Genomic DNA, 27,981 nt, shown 5'->3' with positions numbered 1-27,981 from the left:
ACCTTATACACTACCTTTCTCCGAGCTACTAACTTTACCAGCTAGCTAGCTACCTCTCTACAAGGGCACTTGATCTTAATCACCTAAGCAGTGAATTGCTGCTGTCTTCTTCTCTTGCGCCCTCCTTCACCCCCTCTTTACTCATCTTGCTACTTTGCTGAGGTGTATTGTTGTTCAATACCTATTTACGACGTGCGTGAAGTTGTATAAATACATTACTACTAGTACCTCCCGCACCGTACCGTACCCTATCCCATCCCATCCTACCCTACTATAGCAGTGCCTCTTGACAAGTGCACATGTGTAGGTTTTTCTTTGCACTTTTCCCTTTCGCGTCTTCCCACTTATTTCCTGCTCCCATCTTCCCCAACTCGCCCCGCTAAAACGTCTCAGATATCTCTGAGCTGATGCTCTTCCTTTCTCTTTCGCTGTCTACCTTCTCCTTTTCCTTCCCCGTGTCCACTTCCCCGCCTCGCGTCTCCTTTTCCTTCTCCTTCTCCCTCTCAGCAACAACGCCCTCTTTCTCTTTCTCCTTCTCCTTGTCCGACGCAGACGCAACCGCAACCGCTGCTGCTGCCGCACCACCGGCCTCCCCCAGCTCCCTCGGCACAGCCGGCAGCGGCTTCATATTGTCCACCGCCCCCGCACGCGTCGGCTGCACTTGCGGGAGCGCGGTCGTGTTTGCGTTTGTCTCGGAGCTGGATGATCTTTGCGTCGTAGCAGCAGCAGCAGAGACAACGGCGTCTTTTAGCAATGACGCTGGTGCGTGTGACGACGATTGCGATTGCGATTTCTCCGGCGCGACAGTTTGGGGTTGTAGCTGCTGCTGTTGCTGCTTGGGCACGACGTCCGTCTCTCTCTCCGTGTCCCGGTTGGTGTCGTCCGACTTTGATTTTTCGTCGTACCGCGACCCGCTGCTTGCACGTCGCTGCTGCTGCTCTAGCTCCAGCTCATCCGCATCAGCATCACCGCGCGTCGCCGTCGCCTTGGCTGTGCCAATGACGCCCAACACGTCGTCGCCGACCGCGCGGCCCTGCTCTTCCTCTTCTTCGTCGTCTTCGTCGCCCACAGCCTTCCTTTCCGTCGGCAGCTCTCTCCCGCGATGGTCGTCTTTTTCTCTTTCTTTGGGCATCACAGGCGACATGCCCTTTTCATCCTCTTCCTCCTCGCGCACCTGGCCCAGCGCGGGGGGCAGCGCGATGCGCGAGGCCGAAGGCGAGGGCCGGTCGAGCGGCGCGACACTGCGCGCGGCCAGCATGAGCGAGGCGCTGTGCGTCGTTGATGATGAGGAGGAGTCTGCGCCGCCTGTCATCAGTCCTTGTTGCTATGGAGAGTGGGCGAGGGAAAGAAGGGATAGGGGGTATGCGAGCAAGAAGCAGGTGCTCGATAAGGAGACGGCGGGATTGATGGTTGTTTGTGTGTGTGTGTGTGTGATACGTACCTTCATCATCATCGTCCAGAGCCGACGCCGACGCCTCATCATCAGCGTCGGCCTCGACGTCTGTCGGCTCGTCGGCCAGCAGCAGGTCCGCCTCGAGGTCGCGGTCAAGGGCGAGCAGCGCGTCGTCCTGCGTGACGAGGATGTCGCCACCGACATCCACAATGCCCGCGCGCGCCGGGTCGCCTACTATGTCGCCATCTCCAGATACATCTCCTGGGCTGATGCCGCAAAGCATGCGCATGACGGCGCGCACGCAGCGCTCGTCGGGCGAGTTGGCGCCCTCCTGTCCCAGGTTGATGCTTCCCTTGGGCTCGGCATGGCCGTTTGGCGCGTCGTCTTCTTCGCATGGGATACATCCTACGTTGATGCCTGGCCCGACGGCGTCCGCCTCGCAGAGCTCCTCGAGCGCCTTGACCAGGGCGCGCAAACCCGCGGCGGCAGCGCGCTCGGCCAGGTGGTGCGACGGCAGCGCGTGCAAGGCCCGGCGGCCGCGTCCAAATCCACCATCCGCATCCGCATCGTCATCCGCGTCGTCGACGTCCTCTGAGAGGAAGGCCGCCGGCGCCAAGACGACGAGATGCTTGCGCTCGCATGGCGGGAGATCGGCACTTAGGTTCAGCGTCTGCATCGATGCCTCCAGCGCGCGGCCGGCCGGCGACTCGGGCGACGGCAGAATGAGCTCAGCCGCCGACAACGGCACGGGCACGCCTGGCGCAGGGAGGGAGCCTGGAGTCGTTGGACACTTGGGGCTGGTGCTCGTCTCGCCGTTTTCGCTACTGACGACCGGATGCGCGTGCAGCGCGGTGCTGGGATCAAGAGGGAGCGCAGGGGCAGGTTGAGATGGGACCGCTGGCGCGTGGGCGCTGGTACTCGTGCCGGCAGTCTTGAAGGATGTCGGTGAGTGGTTCGCGGGATGGCTCAACGGAGAGGAAGAGGCTGATTTGGCAGATGTGCTGCTGGCATTGTGGTGATGGTGTGGCATGCCATTTCTCTGCGGGATCAAGGGCGGCGATTGCCGGAAGTGGTGGAGAGCAAGATGGACGGCGTGATAAGTGGCGGTGATGGCGCGGTCGAGCGGAGCGGTGGACGGCGGGGGGAGAGGATTGGGAAATGTCGAGTCTGTCGTGGTTGTACGCAGCCAAGAGAGAATCGAAAGAGAAGGACCGCGTGACAGAGTAGGAGGTGGAATCGCTGCGCATATGATGACGGAGAGGGTCGAGGTCGGACTGAAGACGGAGGCGTAGTGGATGGCTTCGGTTTGAGAGCGGAAGACGGGAAGATTGGCAAAGGTGTATTGGACGCTGCATCTCTCAGTCCTGGTCTCAATGATCCAGGGACCACACCGGAAGAAGAGGAAGCAAATCGAAAGCAAGCGAGCATTTGACTGAGAAGAAATAGAGTATCACAGACTTTTTGCACTCCAACGCCATAACCAAGAGACGAGCGCACCATCTTACCGTAGATTTTTCCCGACCAGCTCCAGCATCAAGCGCTGGCCCTCGTTGGCATTGCTATCCGCAATCGTGACATAGGCCCTGCACCAAACTCGTCAGCCAGCCAGACCTCGCTCGGCCAACCAATCACACATACCCAGCCTCAGCGAGTGCCCTCACAGCTGCGGCACCAGCACCAGTCGCGCCGCCAAAGACGAGGACGCCCTGTCCATTCAACCACGACTCGGGTCCGGGCTTGCCGAAGTCGACGCGGACGTGGGCGTTGGGGTGCGTGTAGAGGCCGTTCGTTGGGTGCGCGTCGCTCGGTCGATTCATGGTGGCGGCTCCGCAGAGCTCCTGGGTGCTGTGGAGAGAGGGCTGCCCTGGCGGCGCGGAGGGCGTGCTCTCATGGTGTTGACGATGTTGGGTTTAAGTAAAGACAGCTGAGGTTGTGTCAAACTCTACCCAGACGGCTTGGCGCCAGAGACGGGAGGGCGGAAGGCTGCGACGCGACGGGAGCCAAATTTGGCCCAGCGCCGAGAAAATAGTCATCCTAGCCCATGTGGCTGGTGTTTGGTCGCGGGGTGGCTGACGATGGAGTTTTGTTGGTCGGGTGGAGGTTGGTGGTGAGGCGAGAGACATGTTCGGACTGACGTCACTTTGCGACGGCCAGCTTCCATGGGATCTTCTCACAAAACCAGGCACTCTCCCCCAAAACTCCTACATCCCTCGCTGCCACCAGGCCACGCGCCTCGTCCCGCGCCGCCCGTCCGTCTAGCTCATCCCATTTCCAGCCTCTTCTGCGCCTAGCTTACGACACTCGACGACCCCTCCTCCTCTCGCGCCTCTACTACACTCACACTCCTCTCCTCACTCCACCCACCATGGGCTCGCTCACCAACGGCCACGGCCCCACGACGGGCTTTTTGAGCTTCAACAAACGGCCACCGCAAGTCCACGTGCTCGGCGACGACCCCGACTTCGACCCAACAACGCTCTCGACCCTGCGCGCCGAGGGCTTCAGCGTGCACTACCACGGACTTTTGCCCAACCGCGACCACTTCATCAACACAATCCGCGCCATCCCCGACGCGCTCGAGCTGGGCGAGCACTACGCCATCATCGCCTTCGGGCAAGCCGCCACGGTCGCGCTGCAGCTCGCCATGAAGCCCATGCCGCGGCTCGCCGCCCTCGTCGCCTACTACCCCGACGCCCTGCCCAGCCCAAACTACAAGTACCCCACCCAGCTGCACATGGTGCTGCACGTTGCCGGCGACCAGCAGCTGGGCGGCTGCACTGTCAAGAGCTACTGGTATCGCGGCACCACCGTCAGCTTTGCGGAGGCCGACCTCGACGAGTTTGAGCCCGTCAGCGCCGGCTTGGCTTGGTCGCGCACCCTCGGCTGCGTGCGGCGCGGCCTCAACATCAACGTGGATTTGGAGAGCGTGTGGGAGGAGCATTTGCAATGTACGAGTCTAATTGTTGTATAATTGATTATTGGAGGGGTGGCGCTGACAGCTTTCGACCCAGACAAATTCAGCTCCAAAGACGCCGAAAAAACAATGACGACCATGGTCCCGCAACCGTACCTGAACCACGTGCCGACAGGGACAGGCGGCATCGGGCGGGGCCAGCTGATGCGCTTCTACCGCGACTTCTTCCACCCAGGACTCCCACCGTCGTTCAACATCCGGCTGATCTCGCGCACCGCGGGCGTCGACCGCGTCGTCGACGAAATGGTCGTCAGCTTCCGCCACACGCAGGACGTGCCGTGGATCCTGCCGGGCGTGCCGCCGACCAACAAGCGCATCGACATCGCCATGGTCAGCATCGTCTGCATAAAAGGCGGCAAGGTCGAGAGCGAAAAGGTCTATTGGGACCAGGCCAGCGTCCTCGTCCAGGCCGGCCTGCTGAACCCCGCCGCCGTCCCCAAGCAGATGCGCGACAAGGGCCTCCAGCAGCTGCCGATTGTCGAGGACAGCGCGCGGAAGCTGCTCGACGAGGAGTCGGTGCCCAGCAACGAGTTGATTGAAAAGTGGTAGCAGCTCGGAGGACCGTCACGATTCTAACGATTTAACGCATTCATGGGGCCGGCGCTTTTATGCAATGAATTTGCACGTCGGCAGCCTGTACGTGTCCAGCACCCAATACTTGCGCCGCACGCCCTCCCACTCGCCGTTGGCGTCGAGGTCGGGGATGGGCATCTCCTCCCACTCGGTGTCGAAGCCGGCTTCGAAGAGGTCCATTTCGACAATCTAATCCCAACCAAAATTAGCAATCTTTCTTCTTCTTCGTGTAGGTAGACATTATAATACGAACCTTTGTGTAGACATCATAGCAGACCTTGCGATCCGCGCCCAGGCCGTTGAAGAAGCCAAAGCGGCCCTCGGAATCAAGCAGCCCAATGACGTACTCGCCGAAAAAGTCGCGCAGCGCCTTGTACTCCTCGGCAAACGTGTCAAAGTAGATGGCGTCGAAGACGACGTTCTGCTCGACTAGCCCCGCCACCACGTCCTGCCAGCGGCCCTCGTGGATCACGACGCCGGGCTTCTTGTCCCAGCCCTGCGCCCGCATGCGCGCCACCACCGCCGGGTGCGCCTCGATAATGTGGTGCGCGGCCGGCCGGCGCGCGTCTTCTTGGAATATGCCGTCGATGATGCCCATGCCGTGGCCGACGTTGAGAACGCGCAGGCCGGGTTTGGGTGCCAGCAGCTCCGCGTGTCGCCGCATCAGCCCCGTCTCCCACTCCATCATGACGCCGTTGGCGTCGGCGTCGAGGAGACAGTCGGCTGTGAAGGTGAGCGAGGAGGCGAGGTAGTCGGTGCTGTTGACGTCTTTTTTCTGGGTTTCTTCTTCTTCGTTGGTGCCCACCACAACGCCCGACGCCTCCAGCTCCTCGCCGTTGGCGTTGCCATCATCGACAACAACGACGCCCGACGCGCTCAGCGACTCGCTCGCGCCTGCTGGCACCACCTCGAAGCCCTCCTCCTCCTCCTCTTCCACCACCCCATCCCCATTCACATCTCCATCCTCGGCCATATCCTCATCCTCATCCGACTCATCTTCATCCTCCCCGCCGCCAAGCACCTGATACTCATCCAAGCGCGCCAACAATAACTCCGCCCGCACGCCCGCATCCACAATCAACGCATAGCACTCGCGCAGGCCCAGCCGTGCGGCGACGCACCCGGGCGTCTCGCCCCGCGCGTCAAGGTCGTTCCACACGGCGCCGTGGGCGAGGAGGAGCTTGACGGTTTCGGCGGCGCGGGCGAGGTCGTTGTCGTCGTGCTGCTTGTTCTGGTCCTCCTCGCTCTTGGTGTTTCCGTTGGTGCTGCGGTTTTTGTCCTCCTCCTCATCGTCCGCTTCAAACGCCCGCAGCGCCGCGTGCAGCGGCGTCATGCCCGTCTCGGCGTCGGCGACGTTGGCCGGCGTCGAGCGCAGCATGTCGCGCAGCGCGACGACGTCGTGGTGCGAGGAGGCGAGGAGGAGCGATTGCGTGGCGAGGGTTTCGTCGTCGTCGGCGTCAGTGGATGTTGTTTGTGCTGTGGAGTGGGGAGGGAGCTCGATGCCGAGGTCGGCGGCGGCGGAGGAGAGGTCGACGGTTGACATGGTGGTTGTGATGGTGTGGTGGTGGAGCGGCGGTTGGAGGAGGGGAGACGTTGTTGTTGTTTGGTTGGCAGGTATTTGTGTTGGCGTGCGATGTGTCGTCAGATTTGTCCGCTCCTCGTGTGGGAGAGGATAAGGTCAGGAAGCTAGTCGGCTGGCATGTGCAAGGTCGAGAAAGGGAACCAAGGAAGAGCAGACGAAAAATAGCAGGCGTGGCGTGGTCAAAGCGGGGACCCTGGCGGCCGCGGCTGGTCCGAGCTCGAGGTTATTTGGACGACACGTCGTTGGACGACATGCATACGCGCAACAATCACTGCCTCTACCCATGTTTGTCATGCCAGAGAATCAATGATTTGACGGCTGCCTTCCAGTCCCATTACCGAGCACGGCACCCAGCCATTTCCTTCCTCGCCGCCCGCTCCTGCCCAACAGCCCTCTCCCACTGCCCGCGCAACCCATCCATCACGCTCTTGACGCCGCGCTGGCGCGTCTGCAGGCTGTGCAACTTGGACTCCATCTTCTGCCTCTGCTCTCTCGACACGCCAGTTCTGACTTCCTCGCCTCCCACCCACTCCCTCTCCTTGACGCCGTCCAGCGCCCGCAACATCGACCTCGTCTCCGCACCAATCACGACGGCATGCGTGTCCATCGCTGCAATCCTCATCTCCAGCCTATACTGTTCTTCCATCGCCGCGTAGATGCGGCCTTCGGGGCTGTCGGCGTGGTACATGGCGGGCATGCTCCAGGTAGGTTGGTCAGTGTTCTTGCCGCGCCACTTGACAGCGCGCTCGTGCTTGCCAAAGTCTCGCCGCAGGGCGCTGGCGGGGAGAGGAAGGCCTGGAGGGAATCGTGGCGCGCGCTTGCGCGGTGGCTCGGGTGCGGGCCCGTTCGCGGCTGCGCCAACCCTCCATTCAGGAGTAGCTGCCGAGAGTGATGCTGATGCTCCGGCTCGACTTGGGCTGTGGCTTTGACGTTTGTAGCTGCCAGCTTTGTAGTGTGGCAGCGGGTTGTCGATGGATTCCACGTTGCTGACGTTGTTTCCGACGTCTACATCGACTGTTGCGGCGGGCTGTCCCAAAGTCGACACATAAGGTGTGGTAGTTTGATTGTCAGAAGGGCCAGCGCATCCTGGGTTGACGAGCGTCTGCGGTGCCTGAACTTTGGTGCTGTGAGCGCCAGAGATACCGTCGCAGAGTCGGCCGAAGGAAGCTGGCCGGGGCTGAGCGTTCGAAGCTGGAGAACGAGAGACAGTAGTGTGAGCTCTAGAAGAGCCGGGGAAAGATTGACAAGGGACAGACTTCGGGGCATGAGAGACACCATTCTGAGCGACAGTGGAACCAGAGAAGTGCGGAAAAGGTACAACTGGCACTCCACGTGTTGCCGGGCCCGGCGCATGGCGACCAACGTTCAGGGTGCTGAAAGAGCCGGGAATAGTTGGGCAAAAAGGCGTCGCTTCTGGATTAAAAGAGATGGTGGACGTCGCGCCTGTCGCCGTACTTGGCGGATTGTAGGGCTTGTCCTGGGTGTTCAAAGAGCCCGGGACTGATGGATGAAAGACCGCGGCTTGGGGACGAAACGTGGATTTCGGCCGAGATGCATTTCGCGATGGACTCGGCCCCGGCACTGGTGACTGCGATCCAACTTGCGGTATGGCAGGGTCCGGGACTGGTGAATGTGATATGTTTTGCGCTGGACCAAGATCCGTCGAGGGTCCAGGTGGCGAAAACACTGGCGATGGTGCATGGGGCGCGATGTATGTTGGTTCAGAGGCCGTGGCCGTGCACGGTGGATCAGAAGGGAGCGATTGATAAGACGTCGGTGTTGGCGGGTAAGAATGCGAGACTCTGGTTGGCGACTGGGAGCCAGCAAGTTGCAAATGAGATGTGGATTGCAGGCGAGACTCGGAGGCTTCGGCTGCGCCAACGGCGGCGACACAAGACTGAGGGCTAAAAGAAGATGGCAAAGACACCTTGGGCCGCGCACGCCACTCGTTCCACACTGGATGAGTGGTCTGGGGTTGCGGATGGGTGCCAAGTGGTGGGAAAGATCCTGCAGACAATGGGCGAGAGTCGTTTCGCGGTTGAGTCAGGCCAGTCACAGGCGAATGAGCGCCAGGCAGTGATGGAGAAGATGCTCTGGGCCCAAAGTTGAAGGCCCCGAACGGCGAACGAAGGTTGGCCTTCCGCCAGCAGTCTTTGTGCGTGTAGCAGAAAACACCCGGGTGGCGGAAGCAGCGCAAGGCAGTCTTGAACGGCGACGTGCAGACGCTTGTGCTTGACACAGCTGATTCGTTGGGCTGTTGTTGGCTCGGGGTATCCGTATTGACCTTCAGACGCGGGACATTGCGGTTTCCCCAGAACTGTGTACAGTCAGTGTTTCCTCGGTTGTTCGGGGTGCTCTAGGATTGATACTGCAGCAGATACTTTGGACGATGCCATGGCGATTAAAGATGGTATTGATTCCGGTAGTGAGTATGCAGACTACGCTACTTTGAAGCTGATGATGAGTGTAGACGGAAGCGGTCGACATCAGTCCTCATCGACTGTCTTTCAACACCCCACGAGGAAAGCGCGTACAGGGAGTCCTCCTGCCCCTTCCCCTTTTCAACTTTCTATTGATTCGACTTTAAACTCCTCAGCTTGCTGCTCTGGCTGACCATTGCCGCCGGGTGGTCGGACTTGGAAATGGTAATGATAAATCTTGGTGTTCCAGTCTTGCATTGGAAGACCCCATTTCTTGTTGATGCACCTTGTGATCTCTCGCATCCGGAGCTCTCGGGTCCGCCTCTGAAACAGCTTTCCATCGAGAGATTGTTTGGTCGTCTGACGCTCGTGATAAGGTTGGAAATTGTTCCATGCGATGCGCGCTTGTTTTTCCAGATATTCAGTTAGCTCTGGGTCCTGATTGCCGCTCATCCAATGTGCATGGAGATTGGCCTGCTGATTTTGGTGTTCCTGCCCGAGCGCTTGCCACTGCTCTGCTGTGCGGCTTCTGAATATCAATCCAAGGTTGCGCAGGCGTTTCGACAGGCGGTCTATTGTGTTGTTGAGCCTCCGGGCGACATATCTTTGCCAATGGAACTTCAAGCCCAGGCGCTCTATTTCGTCGTCGCGATCCCAGTCGTTATCGCTGAGTTCCGGGGTGTTTGGACATTCGTAATCTGCCACCATGGAGTAATCGCTCTGTATTGTCGCATCGCATGTCAGCTCTTCTTGCGTCTCCTCCACGACGACACTTGCTTGCTCACTAGCATTGAGTGGCTCAACCCATCAATCTCTTCGCCCTTTGTTGCGGCTCACGTTAGCTCATTGTATGTCTGTCGCGCGGAATGTGGAGCCATGCACACCACTCTCGGCCAGAACGACCATTCCGTTGGTACGTCCCTGTCGTGAGGAGGGAAGACAATTGCGTATGGTCTATCCGTCGGTCTATCCATCTCGTTTTGAGCGATGGCTCTTGCGCAGGTCGAGGTTGATCCGAATGGTGAGAAGAGTTGAGGCAGTGTGGGGATGATGGCTGACGTTGTTGGTGGAAATAATGGTTCGCTCAAAGGCTGGTCGAGTAACACGATTGATACCAGAAGTCTGGGTGATGCAAAATGATGATGCAGAAAGTTGGTGTTGGACGGATAGTCACGGGCTCAAGTCACATCGAGTTCTGGTTGCACGGGGCCAAGCTGTAAGTGCTCTTTGAGGCAGTCGCCTCTGCATGACTTCCATTTTCCCAGCCGCCCAACCACCTGGGCAAGCAACCTCAATTATGAGCTTCACCACCGCAAACTAAATATAGCTCAGTCTCTGTTGACCTGAGAGTGCGGAATATCCTTCACTGTGCCAGCTGTTCATTCTGTCTATTCCACTATGCCGATTTGCAGCCTGGCCTGTCTTCAGAAAAATCTGTATTCAGTAATGTTGTTCATCTCAGCGTGTCACATCGGTGGACAAGAAGCACGGAACCAGGGAGTCGAATCATTCTGTCATTGCTTTTATTACGAGCTAACTCCGCTGCCGACTATCCGTCGATTGATGTCGAATGGGGTTCACGTTCCATTGTCCTGGTAAATCTCGCAGTTAGGCCATTTGTCGACCACCAAACAGAAAAGAGGGAGCTAGTCACCTTGGTCATGTCGCTCTTGCCTTTCCCCACTGCTGAGCAACCTCACTGTCCGTTTTTCCTCGAGCGGTTGAAATTGTCCGAAAGCTCGTCTTGGCGATCGGCGACCGGCTTGCAATGTCCATTGGGTGTAGCAGATCCACCGGCGCGAGGTACCTTGGCGTCAGAAAGCGCAGACTCTGTAGCCTTTTTCGTGTCGGGCCTGGTCGCACTCTTGATGTCATCAGCAGCGCGTCCAAGCGCCAACTACTGCCCGCCGGACTTTTGATGCTCTTCCACCTTGAGCTTGGACATTATGTCCTTGACTTTCTTGATACTGTCTTTGATCTCCGTGTGGTTCTTCTTCGCCGCATTCAGTTGCTTTGTGACCTTCTTAAGGGCCTCCTTCTCGTCCTGCAAATCCTTCCTCGCGTCGATCACGTAACCGATGGTAATCTTGGCGATTTCCATGGCCTCCATGACCTGCTCAGCGTTGTCGTCATCCCGGGCCGTCTGAACGCGCTCGCGGGTGTGGGCGAGCCATCCAGCCTCCCGGGAGTTGGCACGCGTCGTGGCCAGCTCCACGCGACGCTTCTTCTCACGGCGATCTGCTGCCAGCTCCTCGATAAAGGTGCGGCTCTCTTTGAGCAACTGCTGCTGTTCGGCGAGCGTCTCCTTGGCGAACTCCAAGGCTGCAGTTGCGGTCGTGGGCTTTGGAACGAATCAGTGTTGCTCCAAGCAAGTGCAGTGGAAAGGAGACTTACCGTGGAAGCCATTGCGGCAAACACGGGAGACGCTGTGGGTATTTGATTTGAAATTTCGGTGATTGGATGGCCAGAGTGCGTGGTGTTGTGTTGTGAGTGATCCTCGTCCATGCGATGCGATGTTGTGGTTGTGGTGGTGTTAGATCCTGGGACGCGGACGAGAAAGAACTGGCTCTTCAAATTTCAGTTCTTCACAATACCAGTGCGCAAAGTGAAGGTCGAAGTGAATCCACCCGCAAGGCGTAAACTAGCCCTCCCGGTATCTACTGCTGCTAAAATCACCTTCAATTGTCTTCAAGTCTGTACTTGGTTCCCCCCATTTCCAGCCATTTCAACACTGCATCAATCTTTGTACACGCCCTCTCCTACAGCACTCTCCAGGACCTCTATATTGCGTTCCAGATGATCCAACCACTCTGAAATGCTTCTTTCCCCCAGTTTCCTTGCCTGACTGAATGAAGTCTCGAGTGTGACTAAGCCATCCGGCGTGGCGCGAATCGGCAGGCGTTGTAGCGACTTCCACGCGACGCTCCTTATTATAGCGGGCAGCCGACAGGTCCTTGGTAATAGCGCAAGTGTCTTCTGCTTGCCATACATGTCTTCGAAAGCTTCAACATTAGGTTGATGGGCATCTTCCTCGCGTCACTAGTCAGTGTTGTCTTGAGAAAGCTGGTCAGAAAGCGGGTCTGCCAAAGAGACCATGTTCAAAACCGCTGGCCAAGTATTTGGTGTAGGGATTGTGTGTATCCGACAAAACATTGATACAACTGGTGATTTGGGTACGTTGTGGTTGTGTCTTAGGTAGAACTCGTCAGTGTGTGTATTGTAGTAGTATTGGATCTGAAGCCCCGAGGAGAAAAGTTTCGGTGGCACGCCAAATCTTGGGTCTTCAAAGCAAACAGCGAAAGTGAAAAAGAATCTGTTGTGTGGTATTTTTAAAAACAGTGTTGGTGCGGCAGTGTTAAAATGCAGGGTGCGGGTCAAACAAAAAACCCTCCCCGACCTTCCATGACGCCATTCCACCTCGTCGCCTGAGGCCATGTTCAAATGCTTACGTACAATCACAATTAAGCGAGGCTCCAGGTAACTATAAAAGACTTCTCAACCCTCTGCCAGACGAACTCTTTTTCTCTCTTTTCATACTTACCTAGCCATGCCGAGTGCGCATCAAGGACGCACAAAGCCACCCGGCCGGCCCTGCACTGCACAACGCGGCGGCTGCCGGGTGTGAAGTTCCTTCGGGGGCTCCAATGGCGCAATTTTTGATTGCTGCTTTTTTCATTGACGCCTTTCGCCTTGCGCGGGACGTTGAGGATGATTGCCTCTTTCTTGCTTGGTGTCGTGAACCCGCAGAACCTCAAGCCTTAACACTGCCTGCTTTATGTTTCAGCGCTCGCCCAAGTCTCGCCCAAGTCTCTTTCCCGAGTAGTGGTTTATATCACTGTTATGGCCTCCTATAAGATTTTAACGTCACCTTGAATTTGTGCCTTTGAAATGTCAGTGATTAAGCTCTAGCGACAGCGCAACCCAGTCTCTCATTGTTTCTCAAGAGCCTGTTTCCGACCATGCTGCGCCTATCAAATTCACCCGTCTGAGCCTTTAACTCGAGTGCTTCCTTGCTCGAAAAGCTCTCATCCCGAATGTAATCAGTCGTCAGTTTCGTCCTCCGAAAATCCGTCTCTAAGACCTTGGCATCGCCCTCAAGATCATCAAGCCACTCTTGCCATTTCTGGACATCCTTCTTGATCACATGTGAGACTTTTCTCTGCGAAGTAGTTTTGGGCGATGGGTGCATACTGAGCTTTCGCCTGGAGGTGTTTTGATTTGAGATATACCGGAGCAAAAGAAGGGACCACCCAAGTAATTACCGCGTCATGGCCTTCGGGAAGTCTCGCTCAGCTCACCCTTTGTTGACCAAGCGCAGACTTCTGCCATCTTTCCATCCAATACTCAAAGCCAACGTCAGTCTCAGTCCGTATCCTTGCCTGCAAGACTCTCCAAGGCCTCAACGTTTCCCTCCAGATCTTTGACCCAGTCCTCCATCTCCCGAATGCCCTTCTTGATGCCGTCCATGTTCCTGCATGCCTTCTTGTAGGCTTCCTTGCCCTCCATCTCATCAATACCGGCGTCGTGCACATACTGGTAGTAGCATTCCTGGGTCGTGAGGATCGCCTCCGTGATCTTGACGCCATCGCCCGTCTCCTCGGCTTCCTTGATGCGCTTCAGACCGCGGGTGCTCCAGGCTTCGAGTCGGTACTCGCAACGCCAGCTAAGGCGCTCGAGACGGCGTTTCTTCGCAAGGACGATGGCTTCGGCTTGGGCTTCCTTTTCTTGGAATTCGAGGAGGAGCTGACGCTTCTGCTCGACGCCCTCTTTGACAAACTTGATCAAGACGGATCGCGTCTTGGGATCGAGGAAGCCCTCCTTAACAGGTTTGCTCTGAGCGCGCTCGTGTGTTAGTCTTTCAAAATCGTTGGCTAAACGACAGAAGCGGACTTACCAGAACAGCCATGCTAAGTGCCTTGTGCGAAGGAGTCGATGGTTGGATGAGGAATTTTTTGGTTGTAGGTGTCGAAAGGCGAGATTGATCGGCAGAAACTGAGCCAGTGGGTGGAGTTGGGAGAGCTTCGAGGTGAGCGGGTGCTTGGGGAGTGATTGATGGCGACGAAACCCGTGAGGCAATTCTGAGCTTTGGCAGAGGTACTTTCGGTCCGGGTACCGTGAGATTTGGAGAAGAGTGTGTAGGGAGGTAGTTTGGCGAGGCTGCTGCAGAGTTGTGTGCTGAGAGCAGTCGACAGCAGTTGATGGGTGCAGGGTTTGACTTTGAAGTTTGGCTGCTCACTTGCTGGGATGGTTTGGACGCTGTGTTTTGGTGCAGTGTGTTGGAAAGTCAAGAAACGACTCTGTGTGCCATTGACCTTAAACAAACATCCTTCTCTGGGCAGTGAAGTGAAGTGAAAGTGGATATAGAAAGCGGCAAAAGTCTTGGCGGACACTCAGTTAGAAATCTAACTGCCTAATATGCCATAGTGGTCTGACACAGTGGCCTGGTAGAGGTGTTTTGTTGCAGAGTGTTAAAAACAAGAGGATGGGAATGTCCTAAGGCGCACATTGAAATCGAGCACATCTTCTTTCTTGAGTCTATAAAGTGAAGCAAAAGCAAATATATAAAGCAAGGAAGTCTCAGTGGTCTGGCTCTATTCAAACATCATAGTCAGCGTTTTTGGCTTTTTCTATCACGAAGCAGAGGTCACGGCAGATAAAACCAGTCATGCACGCGGCACTCCTGGTGCTCAAAGGCTACATCTGACATGAATCCCCTTCATAGCTGCTGAGCCCAAAGACCGTCCACTACCTTGTCTTTTCAAGCCGCCATGCTCGCCGACACAGAGACGCCACAGCCGCGCTACATTTATAGCTAAGAAGCCGATGTCCAATTGTTTGAATGATACAGGAGGAGCAATTGCGACTGCTTGGCGCTTGATAAGTTGATCCGCACGTTTCCAATCGCCACGCAAACAGAATTGAGGGGATACCACTAGGAACTGGCCCAAGCTGGAATGCTATACAGGCAAAACACCCCAACAACTACTAGAGTGTTTGTAAAAAAGCCCGACTAGTTAGAGACCTTAAGTGCAAATGAATATGACAATTACAGTCTAGCGAGCAGAAGGACGTGAAGTGTCGACTGTTCGCTGCGTGCCGGATTAATCTTTTCTGGCAACATCAGGACGGCATGGCATGGTCGAGTGAGTTATCCCCCAGTAAGCTGGAGTCAGCTGCCATTCACCGGGGGTGTTTTGATGGATTCTTGCACCAATCCATCAACAGTGCATATTTCTTGTCGTTGCAGAAGATCAAACGCCGCCGCAACAAGGCAGTGTGTGTTGGGGCAGCGACAAGAGGCTGTGGTCCCCTCAGATCATGCTCATGCTGGCCAGATTTTAGTTTACTATATAATTTGTTCAAACAGCCAACCTTCCAACGACGACAGGTTGACGGGCTGGGCCTGGTGCCACCCGTGGCTGAATGGTGATGATTGACTCTGCCATCTCAGTTAGCCATACTGCAGCTTCGTCTGCATGCCGCGAGACCGGGGATCAATTCCCTTAATCGTCGTTTTGTTTTGCTCTTTCTTTTGCTCTGAGCCTCGCCTAACGTCGGCAAAGTCGAACGATGGTTGTTGGGTGTTGACGTCTTTTTGCGACGATTGATGTGGTCAAGAGACCTTGAAAGCAAATGGCAATGACACTTCAACTCTAGCGATCAGAAGGACGTGGAATGTTGACTGTTGACTGCGCGCTAGTCTTCTCTTTGCAGTCGGAACAAAGGATGGTATGGCCCAGTGAGTAATTGTATGTAGCCGATGGCAAAGATGAGTAGACAGAAAAAGCGAGGGTGAATGCTTACTGCATGTACACTACCTGAAGATTTAGATGCGCCATGGAAACAGCTCATGAGTTTGCCAAACGAATTGTGTTTGCTCCCGTCTGCAAAAGCATTCGGATGCGGACTTGCCATATTTGCCTGCCTAATGTGGTTGAGGCAAAGCACGGAAGTGACGACCTAGCCTTCGTACATATATGACAGTGCCCGACTTGCATGGCCGATGAGGTCACACTCCTGGAAAGGCAGCAGGCCCGCACGACGACCTCAGCGATTCCAGCAGTGAGGTAGGTGCCCATTCACCTGACCGCGAACGACCGGGACTGCATCCACACGACCCGACTGAGCAATCGGACGCGTTGGCAAGCCAGACGGCGCGCTCAAGCTGACTTGCGGGCTACCATCACCGGCCAGACACCTACGTACGCACCACGCACCCACCTACCTACCTCGCCAACAACCCAACCCAAGCAACCACCGCCCGTCGCCATCGCATCACACGCCACAGCTGCCTATCTACCTAGCTCCGCCCCACATCGTCTCCCTCCCGCTCCCACTGGCGGCCACCAACGCAACCACAGCATCAACGCCAGCCGGCATCGCGCCCTTCGCAAACTGCGCGCGGACAAAAGCGCCTCCAACCTACCACAACTTGATCCACCCACCGACCTTACCACCTACGGCCATCCTACCGCGCACTGCCCACCGCCCGCCGCTCACCTGCTGCTGCTCACATCAGCTTCATCGACAACCGCAAAGCAGCGCGCTCGGATGGCGGAAATGGCAGAGCGCGCGCGCATGGCCGTCGAAGACCCGCGGCGGGGGCTCGGGGACGACGAGTATGCCGACGCGGTCGCCGCGTCGATTACGGCCGTCAGGCGTAGAATGGTATGTTTGTTGCGTGTGTTGCGTTGTGTGCGTTCTGTGGAGGTTGAAGCCGAGTGGGAGAAAAACAATGGTGGCATTGAGCCTGTGCTTGCTTTCTTCTTTGCTTCCTCTCTTCTTCTTCTTCTCTTGAATCCCTACGCGTACCTATGTACTGTAGGCTGCTGCGACGCATTGCTTTCAGCGTGGAGCGGTGCGATGCGATACACCACAAACCAAGATAAAAACCCGACTAACACCCTCCTTCTCCCAGCCCACCCACGCGCACGCCTTCTCGCGGCCGCACCTCGAACTCTACATGACGCACATGCGGACCATCTCGGGGGCATCCTGGCGACTACCGATACGCGCCTGCCTGCACATCTTCGGCTTCACGCTCAGCTCCATCAGCGCCATCATGGACGACCTGGAAGACGGCGAGGCGTGCCGCGCGCGGTACTGGGTGGCGCAGCTGGCGGCGCTGACGCCGGGCGACCTGGCGACGGCCGCGCGCTGCGTGCTGTACGCGCGCGTCGAGGCGTGGCGGCTGGAGTGGGACGGCGCGCAGCGAGCTGGGGTAGGGCCGCGGCGCAGCAAGGACAGGGGCGTCAACATGTGGCGCCCGCATCTGGCGGAGCGGAGCTGCTCGGCGGATGAGGTGGAGCGCGCGGTGCGAATGTTGGAGGATGTGCTGAGGGCCAGGGGCCCCGAGTACAAGAGGAGGCGCGACGAGGCCGTGTGGAAGGAGGCGGCTGAGGCGGAAAGAGAGTTGCAGGCCATCCTCGACGCGGGGTATGACGAGCCGTTCGCTGATCAGGTTAGGGATGTGTTGGACCAGGCGAAGCGCTGGAAGGCACAGCAGATCGAGCAGGGCAATGAGAGGATTGTGAGAGAGTGGGAGAGGAGGCCCCTGGACTTGCGAAGGGTGGAAGCGAAGAGCGCTGGGTCGAAGAAGGCGGGAGAGGAGGGAGACATGGAGAAGATGGCCGAAGACAAGGCTCCCAAAGAGGTCACCAAGGAGAAGGCCACCGAAAACAAGACGGTCGAGGACAAGACCACCGAGGACAAGACCATGGACGAGAAGGCCGTCAAGGATAGACCCACCGAGGACAAGACCATGGACAAGAAGGCCGTCAAGGATAAGACCACTGACGAAAAGCCCACTGAAACGACCGCCAATGAAAAGTCCGCCAAAGAACCCACCACCAAAGCGAAAACAGCCGACGAGCGACAGGAGGAGAAAAAGGCCAAAGAGCGCGAACGCAAGAAGAAGAACAAAGCCAAGAAGAAAGGCCTGCAGCGCCTCGCAGTCGCCGAAAAGGAAGCCCGCCTCGCTCTAGCCGCAGCCCCATACGACGGCGCCAGCCGAGCGACAGAAGTCCTCAAGAATCTGAACACCATCGCGCCCGGCCTCGTCCCTCGCATCCTCGAATCGAATGAGGACGAGTTTGACGCCGCGACCCAGTACGTGGCCGTGGCAACCCAGGTGATGGACAAGGTGAAGACTATGGGGCCCACAGAGGCCGCGACGATGGTCCAAGTGTTGAAGGACCATGGTCTTTTCAGCATGGAGGAGGTGGTTGCGAAGCCGGGGCAGACCGTCCCCGAGTTTAGGGACGCGATCATCGCTACCTTGAAGGAGAGGTTGGGGGCCGTGGAGGAGGAGGTGGTGGGTGACAGGAGCGGCAAGGCGGCTTCTGCGAACACAGCATCGACCAAGAAGGACAAGGTGGACAAGGCTGCTGTCAAGGGGAAAGGGGTGGAGAAGCAGGACGAGACGCCCACCACTGAAGAGTCCAATATCATCGAGGGCATCAAGCGGCTTACCAAGAGCTGCTTTGGTCAGCGCGTCAAGAGTCGCAGTCTGCTCTCGACCGAGGCGACGCCAGCGCAGGACCAGAAGGAAGTGCACAGTGCCGTCGAGAAGCAAAAAGAAGCAGTCAGCAAATCAGACAGCCACCAGGGAACCAACGCCGCTGCGCCCGCGTCAACGCAGAGCAAGGCGCACAACTCGGACGGCGAGGAGAAGAAGCCAGAGGACTCGGACTCGGACTCGCAAGTCACCATAGACGACATCATGGCAGCAGCACACGCACTGGGCGACCCATCGCTCACCGAAACACCGCCAAGCGCCTTCTCCGTCGACACCTTCACGGCGCAGCTCCTCCGCAGGCAAAACCTCACGCGGCCGTCACCGCCGCTCAACTTGGGCAGCTTTTGCCTCGGCCCGCAGATGTCGGGCGAGGCGCGGGACCTGCTCGCCGTCCCGGCAAAGATGCACCAGCACTTCTACTGCAGCGCGTCGCCCGAGGAGCGCTTCTACGACGCCGTCAGGAAGTACCTGGACGTCGAGACGCTGTGGCGCGTCTACCTCAAGGGGTGCGAGCGGGCGGGCGAGGCGCCGCTCAGCCGCCCGGCGTGGGCGAAGCAGACACGCCACGACAAGTACTTTGAGGAGCTGTTTCGCGCGCAGCCGGGAGCCACCACCGTGGCGGTTGACTGGGACGCGGTCAAGAAGTGCTTGGACGAGGTTTATGACGAGTGGCAAGATTTTTTGCGAACCGAGTTGCTGACGACGTGGGGAGAGTTGGCGCTGTATGGCGCTGGCAGGGTGGGAATGGAGGCGGATGATGCAGATGGAGCATGAGATGAGTGGAAAGGGGGTGGAGCATGAGCGGTTGTTGGGATGGGTGGCTGTTGGATTATTCGCGGGATTGATTGGAAAAGGGGGGGCTTGTTGGCATGGACACGGCAAAGCAATGGAAGTCGAAGTGGCAGCAGATAGGTACGGGAGAGGTCTAGGAAAAAACGTGTTACTCAGCTGACGGGGTCCTTGTCCACCTTGCTTGCCCACGGCGGCTCGCCGTTCTCGTCAAACTCGGCCCACTGGAAGAAGGAGCATCTGGTCAAAGTCAGTACTTGTTCGCCAGCGATGATGAAGATGTATACCCTTCTTGGCCGGGCGTGAAGCTCGCGTGGCACATCCACATGTACTTGCCCCTGTTCTCCCGCTTCTTCTGCACGCACCTCAGCACGGTGGGGACGTTGCACTTGCACCTGGGCGTGTACTTGGGGTGCAGGCTCGCCTTGTAGTGGCGGTAGGTGATGTTGATGCGCTTGTTGCCCGCGACGGGGTGCGGGTCGATGGCTGCCGCCGGCGCGATGCTGTGCTTCCACTCCTCCTGCATGTTGGCGTGCATGACCAGCAGCGAGTTGTGCGGCAGGTGGATGGCGATCTGGCCCTCTGCGTCGGCAGCAGCGTCGGCGGTTTTGGTCGAGGACGTCTTTTCCTCGTCGTCGTCGTCGTCTCTGGGGACGACTCTGCGCACCCGGAATTCGCGCGCCACGCCCAGACTCAGACTGCCAATGACGGCGCGCGGGCCCAGGTACGTCAGCTGGTCCGAGTGGAAACCCACGCTCTCGGCGCCGCCGTCGTAGCAGTTGACAAACGACGCGTTGGGGAGCCACTCGGCGGGCGACTGGTAGCGGAGGCGGACGCCGCCCTGGAATTGGTCGACGCGGCGGCGAATCTCGGCGTTGACGGCGACGCGGACGGCGTCTGCGACCTCACGCATGCGGGGCAGGGTGCGGCGGACGTCGGCAATGGAGGCGCCGTTGTAGACGTAGTCGTTGCGCTGGCGCTCGACGTCGTCGAAGCCGTCGACGTAGAAGCAGAACGTGTGCGGGCTCTCGACGACGCGGTCGAAGAGCTTGAACTGGTCGCGGCCGTAGCTGGGCGTCTCGCCGAGTATCTCGCGCAGCAGGGCGTCGGCCGCCCCCGCGGGCAGGAAGTTGTGGATGATGGAGCACGGCGTGTGGGTTTCAATGTCCTCGGGCGAGTACAGGTGCAGTGTTTTGCCCTTTTTGGTGAGCCGTTTGGCGGCGCCTCGTGGTCCTGCGGACGCGGTGAAGGACGAAAGCGAGGACTGGTATCCTATGCCTGCGGGTCGTTTGCGTGTGGAGTTGCGTCCAAGGTTCTCCGAAGCTCTTTCAACAGATCCATCTGCCGTCATCAAGGCCTCGAGCAGCAGGCCTTGGTCCAGTCCGGGGTGGAGAGAAGCGAGGATGGCGAGTTTGAAGTCGGTCGACTCTTCTTCTGCGCTGGTGGAGTCATTGCTGGAGTCGTGAGGCGGAGAGAGCTTCCGCCTTTTTCTCGAGACAAAGGCATCCATTTTGTAAAGTCATGGTGGAAGATGATGAAGAGGTGAGGTTGGCCGTCTCCCGTCGGGATGTCGTCACCACAAGCGGCTCGGCTTTCCCGTCCGCGGGGCGCAAAGCTCCAACCACATCCGACACCATCACCACCGCATTCCACGTCCACCACAGTCTCCACCGCATTTTGCAACAACTTTCTCCGTACATGCGCCCTTCCTCCCTCTCATTCCAGACGCCCGTCTAGCGTCATGAACATACGGTCCACTCGAGCCAATCCCCCGACGCCCCCAAGCCCATGAGAACCTTTTTCCACCACAACGATGCTTGAGTTTCGCACGCAGGGCTTCAACGGCTACAGCGTCAAATACTCTCCCTTTTTCGACTCGCGCATAGCCGTCGCCGCCTCGGCCAACTTTGGTCTGGTGGGCAATGGCAGGCTCTACATTCTTGGACTCACGCCGAATGGCGTTGTAGCGGAGAAGTGGTCAGCATCACATCGTCTTGAATCACGACTCGTCTGAGATATTGTATGCAGGTTCGACACACAAGACTCGCTCTACGACTGCACATGGTCCGAGGCGCACGAGAACCAGATCCTAGCGGGCAGCGGCGACGGCAGCGTCAAGCTCTTCGACATCAGCCTGTCCGAGTTCCCGGTGCAGTCGTGGAAGGAGCACGCGCGCGAGGTCTTCAGCGTGCACTGGAACCTCGTGTCCAAAGACACGTTCCTGTCGTCGTCGTGGGACGGCACCGTCAAGATCTGGAATCCGGCCGCGCCCGCCTCGATTGCCACGCTGCCCACCCACAGCTGCACCTACAGCGCCGAGTACAGCCCGCACAGCCCGCACGTCCTGAGCGCCGTCAGCAGCGACAGCCATCTGCGCATCTTTGACTTGCGCACCCCCGCGAGCGCCAGCAACCACCTCACCCTGAGCATCCCCATCCACGCGCCGCCCAAGTCGCGCGTCGGCGCCCCGCTGCCCATGGGCGCGCCCCCCAGCGAGGCCCTGACGCACGACTGGAACAAGTACCGCGACGGCATCATCGCGACGGCAGGCGTCGACCGCACCATCCGCTCGTTCGACATCCGCCAGCCCGCCGCCGGCCCCGTCGCCGTCCTGCCCGGCCACGACTACGCCGTGCGCCGCATCAGTTGGAGCCCGCACCTCTCCGACGTGCTGCTGAGCGCCAGCTACGACATGACGTGCCGCGTGTGGACCGACGGCAGCGCCATGGGCGTTGTAGGGCCAGAGAATCCCGCAGCAGATCCGATGGCTGCTGCAGGGGGCGGCGGCGGCGGTCGTGAAATGGGCCGCATGGGCAGACATACCGAGTTTGTGACGGGCGTCGATTGGTGCCTGTTTGGCGCCGAGGGCTGGTGTGCGAGCTGCGGGTGGGACGAGCGACTGCTGGTCTGGGACGTGCGGGCCATCATGGGGCCTTGAGGTGGTGATGATTCGGGATTGGCGATACATGAAGCTGGTGGTCGAGGCATTGGATACCACGTGATTCATTCACGGCTCTTATGATGTACACGACGTATTTGGCAGCTCGGAGCGAATCATGTCTGGCCATTAGTGAGGGTAGAATGCGACAAGTCCTCACGGGAGGCCAGGGTATGGGATGGTAAATGGTGAAGGAAGAGATGGACAAGGTAGAAAGTAGAAAGCCGCAGCTCTGAAGACACAGGACGAGGGCAGCTCACGCACAGATTGTCTTGTCTACATGTATTCCACATTTCCACCTGGGACTAGTGGACCAATCATATTTCACGAAAAACAGATGCGACATCAAATGCGCACCCTGCATTGATTTACAAACGAATAACAGGTTGATTTTCCCCTGATTTGCACATGTGGTCCCTCTCGGCTTGACATGACATCCTCGAGGCAACAACTTTCGGCCGGCAGCAATACTGCCGCACCACACCGCCATTTCGCACCGCCATTTCGCACCACCACTTCACAAAAGCTCCCTTAACCAATTTCTTTCCTCCCTTTGCTAACCCACCCCCATCCACTCTGCCCACCCCTCCAGCTCCATCCATCCACTCACAATGGCCACCAGCTCGCCCTCCTCGTCCTCCACCACCTCTCGCGCCACGACGGCCGCCCCCGCAAACGCAACCACAGACGCCGCAACCCTGGCGCACGTGCGCGCCTACTGGGACCAAATCCGCAGCAACTCGCCCATCTACGCGTTCCTCTTCTCGGGCATCGCGGTGACGCACGCGGCGCGCGGCCGCATCGCTGCGACGCTGCCGCTCACCGCGGTCCACGTCAACAGCAAGGGCGGGCTGCACGGCAGCGTCAGCGCGACGCTGGTCGACTGGGCGGGCGGGCTGGCCATCAGCGCGTGGGACAACCGCGCCAAGAACGGCGTCTCGGTCGACATACACGTGAGCTACTGCGCGAGCGCCAAGGAGGGCGATGTCGTCGAGGTCGAGGGCGTGGTGGATAAGGTGGGCGGGACGCTGGCGTTTTCCACCGTCGTGCTGAGGCGCGTTGTTGAGGGGGCTGAGAGGGGCGAGTGGCCGGTTGTTGTTAGGGGGACGCATACCAAGTTTGTTAGGATGTAGGCGGGCTGGCTGGCTGGCTGGCACGGTTGGTGGGAGGGGCGGCGTGCTTGGTTGGTTGGCGAGCGACGAGTGATGGACGTGATGATGCGGCGGGGGGTTTTTCTTCTTCTTCCTCTCCTTCCCCTTCCTCTCCAGGGACTTAGTCCTCCCACTTACCCCCTCCACCACACCGCCTTCTTCTTTGAGTCCAGCATGGTGCCAAAACCGTTGAATGCTCAGACTTCACTCGGACGGCGGAGAGCAAAGCCACCTTGTTCGTGGCTGTCCCTCCTCTTTACTTAGCTTTAGAACTCGGGCGCTGCCGCTCCTCCATCAGCGTCGCGAGAATTGTGGAGGTTGCAAATACCACGTAAAAAAAAAAAGTATAGATGCAGAGTATACGACAAGCTTACATCCAAAACAGAGGTCCTAATTGGATGCTTTATATCACCTGCTATATCTACTTTCCTTCTTTGCTCTCTTTCTTCGCTCCGTCCGTTCGTTTTTTAGTCTTTCTATGCGTCGTTTTGCTCGGTGTAGTCGCGACGCTATCTCGTCTTCCTACTTTCCACCTATCTTTCTATACCTACCACCTTGTATGCCTTGCAAATCTTGTTAGTTCAGCAGACGGGCTCGCCCAAGAAGAGAAAGATGGGAAAGGGAAGGAAGGGGGAAAAGCAGCTACACCTAAAAGTTATAGTCAGGAGGGAGGACAAACAAGCAGGGCGGGGGTGCGGGTGTCAATGCCGCGTTTATTCTGCTAGATGAGTACTACGCGTATGACAAGCTGCGACTTAGGCGGTGGTGCCTGCGTACAGTAGTGGTGGTGGATGGAGCCCACGTTGAATTGTATACATACAGGCTGGTACATGTAGTCAGGGGGTGGTGAGAAGATACGTGTATAGATATTCTACCTTCGTCTGCCTTCCCACTATCTCTTCTTCTTCCCCTGGCTGTCTCCCTAGCCATCAATGTGGGTTCCGCGTCGTTCACGCCGCCATGTCCTCTTGGCCACCGCGCGGCTGCTGTTGCTGCCGGCTCCAGTTTTCGTGGCTGCCAACGTCGCAACGTTGCTCGTTGCTCGCTGCTCGTAGCTCGTAGATGACAAGAGGGCCGCTGGCTGCTGCCCGTCGTTGAATAACTAATCCTTGCCGCGCGGCTGCCGCTGGCGGCTCCAGTTTTCGTCGTGGCTGGCAATGTCGCCACGTTGCTCGTTGCTGGTTGGTCGTCGGTCGTTGGAGCTCGTAGGTGACACAAGATAGCTGCTGGCTGCTGGCTGCTGGTTGCTGCCCCGTCGTTGGATAACTAATCCTTGCCGCGCGGGAACATTGCCCACATGGCGCGGCGACGTCCAGCCGATGAGAGGCGCGGCGCGGAGGCGAGGTATAAGCGCTACCCATACCCACCAATAACAACATAGGGGTTCCTCCCAACCCTCCTCAATTGCGCTGCGCAAAATGGTAGAATGGTGCGGGGATATGTAGTTGATAAGGAGCGCGGCGCGTAGGCGTAAAGCGCTGCCCACGCCGCCCATACCCACCAACAACATCAGTTTCTCCCAACCCTCCGCGTTTGGGTCGGGCGGCACAAAGTGCCGCAGATTCCTGCGCTTTACTAGAGACCGGGAAAAAAAAAAAAAAAAAAAAAAGGTACGTGTGAATACGGTGCATGCGTTCGACTCGAATGCAAACATCAGGTTGACGACCATCTCAGATGTTCCAGCAAAATATCCTGGCTACCGCAACCAGCATCCACGTCAGGGTGGCCGTCTCCAAGGGCGATCCGATCGACCAGGCGCAATGGCGTCACACGGCCCTGTGGTTCAGCTTTGGTGACCAGTCGCCGCCCGTCGTGATCCACGCCGTCGGATCGCCGCACGCCTTTACTCTCGAAGTCTTGCAACACTACTTCCCCGACACGAGCGGCAATATAGCCGGAGAAGTCGAAGTGGGCCATCTGCGCCGCCCCATGACCAAAGCGTATCTTGTTTTCTTCGTGTCTCAGACGCCAATCGATAACTTGGACCGCGAATTCAACTGCCAGGTTTGGGTGGAACGAGCTCTAGCAAGATTGAAGGCCGCCAACCTCTTGACAGAGGAGCAGTATGAAAGGGGCGTCGATGGAATGACGACGGTTCTCTTGGAGGCAACTGACGAGGGGATGGGTTAAGGTGGTTAAGGTGGCAAGACGGGACATGGATATGAAGTCTAAAGCCAATCAAAATGGGTTCTGCCAGCGCCTCATGGCCTCGAACGCGACAATTTCGTCGGGGTACTGCCCAGGAAATATGTGCTCCGCCAAGTTCAACCAGTCTCTGTACGGTGTGGCGCCTGAAAGAAATTTGACGAGTTCCCAGTGCTCAGGGTACCATCCGGCATATTCCCAATCGATCAGAGCCAGGATGCGATTGTCCTTCACAATGATGTTGTGCGGCACCAAGTCGCCGTGCGTGAAGACGATCCGATGATGCGACGAGCACTGGTTTAGCCCCCGCGCCACCGCGTCTCGCACGAGCGTGGGTGTTGCCTGGAAAAGACTTTCAATCTGCCATGAGTTGAAAGCTGCCTCATCGGCAAACGGCCCGCCCCGGAGGCTGTTGTAAACGCGACGGTCAGACAGCGTCTCGCCACCGCACGCCTCAATCATGCCGGTTGTCGATGTCTGCTGCCGCATCGTGGACAAAATGTCCCGTAGCTGAATTGCAATGTCCAATTTCTGTTCCGCTGTCATCGACGGCCACACGTCTTGGAGGATGTCGCCATCGACGTAGTCCATCCAGATGCAGATTCCGCTGTCGCCATGCTCATCAGTTCTCGTCCCCGTGTTCAAGTTTGGCAGGTCGTCATGTAGACGCGGGACACGGAGATTGAGAGAGCCGGCGTAGGCAAGAGCCTCGCGCTCGCTGGCTTTGACGTGTCTTCCATATTTGACAACGAGGTTGCCAGGGCGTCGCTCAACATGTTTGCCATCGTTGTTGATAAAAATGCGTGTTTCTAAGAGTGTGTTAGAGGGGGAAAAAAAAAAGGAAAGCAAAAGACAAAAGGTTTGTGTCAATGTAGAGCGTGGAGTTGGCCGAACTCTAGTTGCGCACGCACCCAATGAAGCACGTTGCTCTTCAGACTGCTCTTTAGGATCGGTATCGAGACCAGGAGTCGACATGATAAAAGCTGAAGACGTGGTATTGGTGGTGAGTGAAGTGTTAGGGCGAGTTCGGAGACTGGGGATGAAAGAGCGCGACAGACGTCACGAGGCCTCGGCTCGGTCCTTGAAGTACCTTGTAGCCTCCGTCACGCTTGCCGCTGCGGCGACTACGGTAAGAGAAGCGAAAGCGAAAAGCAAGACAAGGAAAGTTTTCAAAAGAGGATACAAAAAATAATTCGCATCCCTCACAAACTGCCGACGGTGCAGTGCATCCGGGTGGCACTCCATGTGCTATTTTTCGAGCAAGAAGTGATGATTTGAGTCGTTGGCCTTTTGATGTCCATATGCTATTTTCTGAGCAGCAGAGTGGAGCTGCCACTGCCACCTCCCGTTGGGGCCTGAAATCAAGCGATCGTCTGGTGGTCTGGGCTGGGCGTCCTCCAATGCCCATCATCCAGGCAATCATTCACGCAGCCAGCCAGCGGTTGGCCAACCAGGGCTGCCAAACACCACCGAGCAAGGCGGCCAGGGCCTCTGGCGTCCTGCCCTCGTCGTCCCTCAAGCTCCGAATGTCGACCTTGGCTGGCTGGTCGTCCGGGCGCGCAATCCCCAACCGTTTCGCCTCGGCCAGCACCCGTGGGGGAAATTGGGACAGGTCCAGATTGGAGGAGAGCAGCAACAGGAGCCATGCCACCTCTTGGCTGCCCCCGGCCACTGCGGCGTGCAGCGCGGAGCTCTGGTCACCCAGGGCGTCTTGGTAGCGGAGCATGTCGATGGGCGCGCCCGTGTCTGTGTCCATGGCATCCTCTCCCTCGTCGTCTTCCTCGTCGTCGCTGTCGTCGTCGTCGCCGCCCTGCAGCATTTCAACCACGGCCTCAACGTCCCCTTGCCGGCAGAATTCCAAAAAGGCGCGGCATTTGCGTTCCTCAGGGTACGCCTTGAGGTAACCCTCCTCGCTGAGCAGCGGCAGAATGTCGACTCCCTGCTGCGTGCCGCCCTCATTGACAATGTTGCTGAGCACCTGCTGGCCGCCGTCGGGCGCCTGCGACACGATTGATGCGCCGCAGCTGGGGCATTCGGTTATGGAGTAGGCGTCGAGGAGACATTGCCAGTGGTAGTGGCAGCCGCAGGCGATGAGTTGGATCTGTAGATTTTTTTCGTGAGCCGGTGCGCGTCGTGCGAGGGAGCGAATGTTCTTGACTGACGTCGTCTTGGACGGTTTGGGGAGCGGAGGCGGCGGCCGCGGAGGATGAAGCTGAGGGCGCGTCGAGGTCTTGGTCGTGAAGGTCAATCTCGACGACCAGACGGTCGTGACATGCGGCGCAGACGGTAGTGGCCATTATGGTGGTGGTGATTTGGATTTGCGGCGACGCATTTTGTTTTGGAGTTGGGACTTAGCAAGATCGACGGCCAACTTTTTCTGGAAGGCGCCACCCGTCAGGCCGTCACAGCTGGCCTGGCTCCATCCATGTCACTGACCACCTTACTACCACATCGACTTCGACACCCTTGACCTCACCAAATCCTCCCAGCCCGCCCTTT

The 27,981-nt window shown here is 57.9% G+C and overlaps 15 protein-coding genes across 15 annotated transcripts; 4 read left to right on the top strand and 11 right to left on the bottom strand.

Moving 5' to 3' along the window:
- Positions 1-158: 158 nt before the first annotated feature.
- BKA78DRAFT_325956 (uncharacterized protein) lies at positions 159-1,871 on the bottom strand. The gene is made up of 2 exons (XM_066889400.1): positions 1,442-1,871; positions 159-1,296 (listed from the first exon to the last, which is right to left on the bottom strand). The coding sequence occupies exons 1-2, from the start codon at positions 1,680-1,682 to the stop codon at positions 380-382; spliced, it is 1,158 nt and encodes a 385-aa protein (XP_066740121.1). The 5' UTR covers positions 1,683-1,871; the 3' UTR covers positions 159-379.
- Positions 1,872-3,758: 1,887 nt separating this feature from the next.
- BKA78DRAFT_257946 (carboxymethylenebutenolidase) lies at positions 3,759-4,916 on the top strand (the record flags this gene model as incomplete). The annotated part of the gene is made up of 2 exons (XM_066885231.1): positions 3,759-4,341; positions 4,405-4,916. The coding sequence occupies 2 exons, from the start codon at positions 3,759-3,761 to the stop codon at positions 4,914-4,916; spliced, it is 1,095 nt and encodes a 364-aa protein (XP_066740120.1).
- Positions 4,917-4,973: 57 nt separating this feature from the next.
- Positions 4,974-6,483, bottom strand: BKA78DRAFT_356843 (S-adenosyl-L-methionine-dependent methyltransferase; the record flags this gene model as incomplete). Its single annotated transcript, XM_066892121.1, has 2 exons — positions 4,974-5,129; positions 5,194-6,483. 2 exons carry the CDS (start codon positions 6,481-6,483, stop codon positions 4,974-4,976), a joined length of 1,446 nt encoding a protein of 481 aa, XP_066740119.1.
- Positions 6,484-9,083: 2,600 nt separating this feature from the next.
- BKA78DRAFT_299698 (uncharacterized protein) lies at positions 9,084-9,650 on the bottom strand (the record flags this gene model as incomplete). The annotated part of the gene is made up of 1 exon (XM_066887092.1): positions 9,084-9,650. The coding sequence occupies one exon, from the start codon at positions 9,648-9,650 to the stop codon at positions 9,084-9,086; it is 567 nt and encodes a 188-aa protein (XP_066740118.1).
- Positions 9,651-10,638: 988 nt separating this feature from the next.
- BKA78DRAFT_299697 (uncharacterized protein) lies at positions 10,639-11,447 on the bottom strand (the record flags this gene model as incomplete). Its single annotated transcript, XM_066887091.1, has 3 exons — positions 10,639-10,804; positions 10,844-11,283; positions 11,337-11,447. 3 exons carry the CDS (start codon positions 11,445-11,447, stop codon positions 10,639-10,641), a joined length of 717 nt encoding a protein of 238 aa, XP_066740117.1.
- A 1,857-nt stretch (positions 11,448-13,304) lies between these two features.
- Positions 13,305-13,848, bottom strand: BKA78DRAFT_299696 (uncharacterized protein; the record flags this gene model as incomplete). The annotated part of the gene is made up of 2 exons (XM_066887090.1): positions 13,305-13,775; positions 13,837-13,848. The coding sequence occupies 2 exons, from the start codon at positions 13,846-13,848 to the stop codon at positions 13,305-13,307; spliced, it is 483 nt and encodes a 160-aa protein (XP_066740116.1).
- Positions 13,849-17,311: 3,463 nt separating this feature from the next.
- Positions 17,312-17,680, bottom strand: BKA78DRAFT_325950 (uncharacterized protein). The gene has a single exon (XM_066889399.1). The coding sequence runs from the start codon at positions 17,658-17,660 to the stop codon at positions 17,400-17,402; it is 261 nt and encodes an 86-aa protein (XP_066740115.1). The 5' UTR covers positions 17,661-17,680; the 3' UTR covers positions 17,312-17,399.
- Positions 17,681-17,689: 9 nt separating this feature from the next.
- Positions 17,690-18,184, bottom strand: BKA78DRAFT_325949 (uncharacterized protein). The gene has a single exon (XM_066889398.1). The coding sequence runs from the start codon at positions 17,936-17,938 to the stop codon at positions 17,720-17,722; it is 219 nt and encodes a 72-aa protein (XP_066740114.1). The 5' UTR covers positions 17,939-18,184; the 3' UTR covers positions 17,690-17,719.
- A 1,219-nt stretch (positions 18,185-19,403) lies between these two features.
- BKA78DRAFT_257830 (uncharacterized protein) lies at positions 19,404-20,758 on the bottom strand (the record flags this gene model as incomplete). Its single annotated transcript, XM_066885223.1, has 2 exons — positions 19,404-19,488; positions 19,536-20,758. 2 exons carry the CDS (start codon positions 20,756-20,758, stop codon positions 19,404-19,406), a joined length of 1,308 nt encoding a protein of 435 aa, XP_066740113.1.
- A 303-nt stretch (positions 20,759-21,061) lies between these two features.
- Positions 21,062-22,186, top strand: BKA78DRAFT_258095 (WD40-repeat-containing domain protein; the record flags this gene model as incomplete). Its single annotated transcript, XM_066885249.1, has 2 exons — positions 21,062-21,225; positions 21,277-22,186. The coding sequence occupies 2 exons, from the start codon at positions 21,062-21,064 to the stop codon at positions 22,184-22,186; spliced, it is 1,074 nt and encodes a 357-aa protein (XP_066740112.1).
- Positions 22,187-22,797: 611 nt separating this feature from the next.
- Positions 22,798-23,319, top strand: BKA78DRAFT_257806 (acyl-coenzyme A thioesterase-like protein 13; the record flags this gene model as incomplete). The annotated part of the gene is made up of 1 exon (XM_066885220.1): positions 22,798-23,319. The coding sequence occupies one exon, from the start codon at positions 22,798-22,800 to the stop codon at positions 23,317-23,319; it is 522 nt and encodes a 173-aa protein (XP_066740111.1).
- A 932-nt stretch (positions 23,320-24,251) lies between these two features.
- On the bottom strand, positions 24,252-25,261 carry BKA78DRAFT_46903 (uncharacterized protein). Its single transcript, XM_066893242.1, has one exon. The coding sequence runs from the start codon at positions 25,004-25,006 to the stop codon at positions 24,440-24,442; it is 567 nt and encodes a 188-aa protein (XP_066740110.1). The 5' UTR covers positions 25,007-25,261; the 3' UTR covers positions 24,252-24,439.
- BKA78DRAFT_356835 (uncharacterized protein) lies at positions 25,012-25,467 on the top strand (the record flags this gene model as incomplete). Its single annotated transcript, XM_066892120.1, has 1 exon — positions 25,012-25,467. The coding sequence occupies one exon, from the start codon at positions 25,012-25,014 to the stop codon at positions 25,465-25,467; it is 456 nt and encodes a 151-aa protein (XP_066740109.1).
- Positions 25,468-25,515: 48 nt separating this feature from the next.
- On the bottom strand, positions 25,516-26,457 carry BKA78DRAFT_299691 (kinase-like domain-containing protein; the record flags this gene model as incomplete). The annotated part of the gene is made up of 2 exons (XM_066887089.1): positions 25,516-26,291; positions 26,394-26,457. 2 exons carry the CDS (start codon positions 26,455-26,457, stop codon positions 25,516-25,518), a joined length of 840 nt encoding a protein of 279 aa, XP_066740108.1.
- A 448-nt stretch (positions 26,458-26,905) lies between these two features.
- On the bottom strand, positions 26,906-27,779 carry BKA78DRAFT_333762 (uncharacterized protein; the record flags this gene model as incomplete). Its single annotated transcript, XM_066890129.1, has 2 exons — positions 26,906-27,583; positions 27,645-27,779. The coding sequence occupies 2 exons, from the start codon at positions 27,777-27,779 to the stop codon at positions 26,906-26,908; spliced, it is 813 nt and encodes a 270-aa protein (XP_066740107.1).
- Between the last annotated feature and the right edge of the window lie 202 nt (positions 27,780-27,981).

Source organism: Phyllosticta capitalensis, assembly GCF_038381095.1.
Source record: "Phyllosticta capitalensis strain CBS 128856 chromosome Unknown BKA78scaffold_11, whole genome shotgun sequence".
Taxonomy (NCBI): Eukaryota; Fungi; Ascomycota; class Dothideomycetes; order Botryosphaeriales; family Phyllostictaceae; genus Phyllosticta; species Phyllosticta capitalensis.
This window is presented reverse-complemented; position numbering and strand designations above follow the sequence as displayed.

Excerpts from the sequence above, each read along its gene's own strand:
- BKA78DRAFT_325949 (XM_066889398.1), bottom strand. The coding sequence starts at position 17,938 with ATGGGGCTGCGGCTAGAGCGAGGCGGGCTTCCTTTTCGGCGACTGCGA.
- BKA78DRAFT_325956 (XM_066889400.1), bottom strand. The coding sequence starts at position 1,682 with ATGCGCATGCTTTGCGGCATCAGCCCAGGAGATGTATCTGGAGATGGC. Across the intron at positions 1,297-1,441 it reads TCTGGACGATGATGATGAAG|ACTCCTCCTCATCATCAACG; the intron begins GTACGTATCACA and ends CAGGCGGCGCAG.
- BKA78DRAFT_325950 (XM_066889399.1), bottom strand. The coding sequence starts at position 17,660 with ATGGTCTTGTCCTCGGTGGTCTTGTCCTCGACCGTCTTGTTTTCGGTG.
- BKA78DRAFT_46903 (XM_066893242.1), bottom strand. The coding sequence starts at position 25,006 with ATGGTCGTCAACCTGATGTTTGCATTCGAGTCGAACGCATGCACCGTA.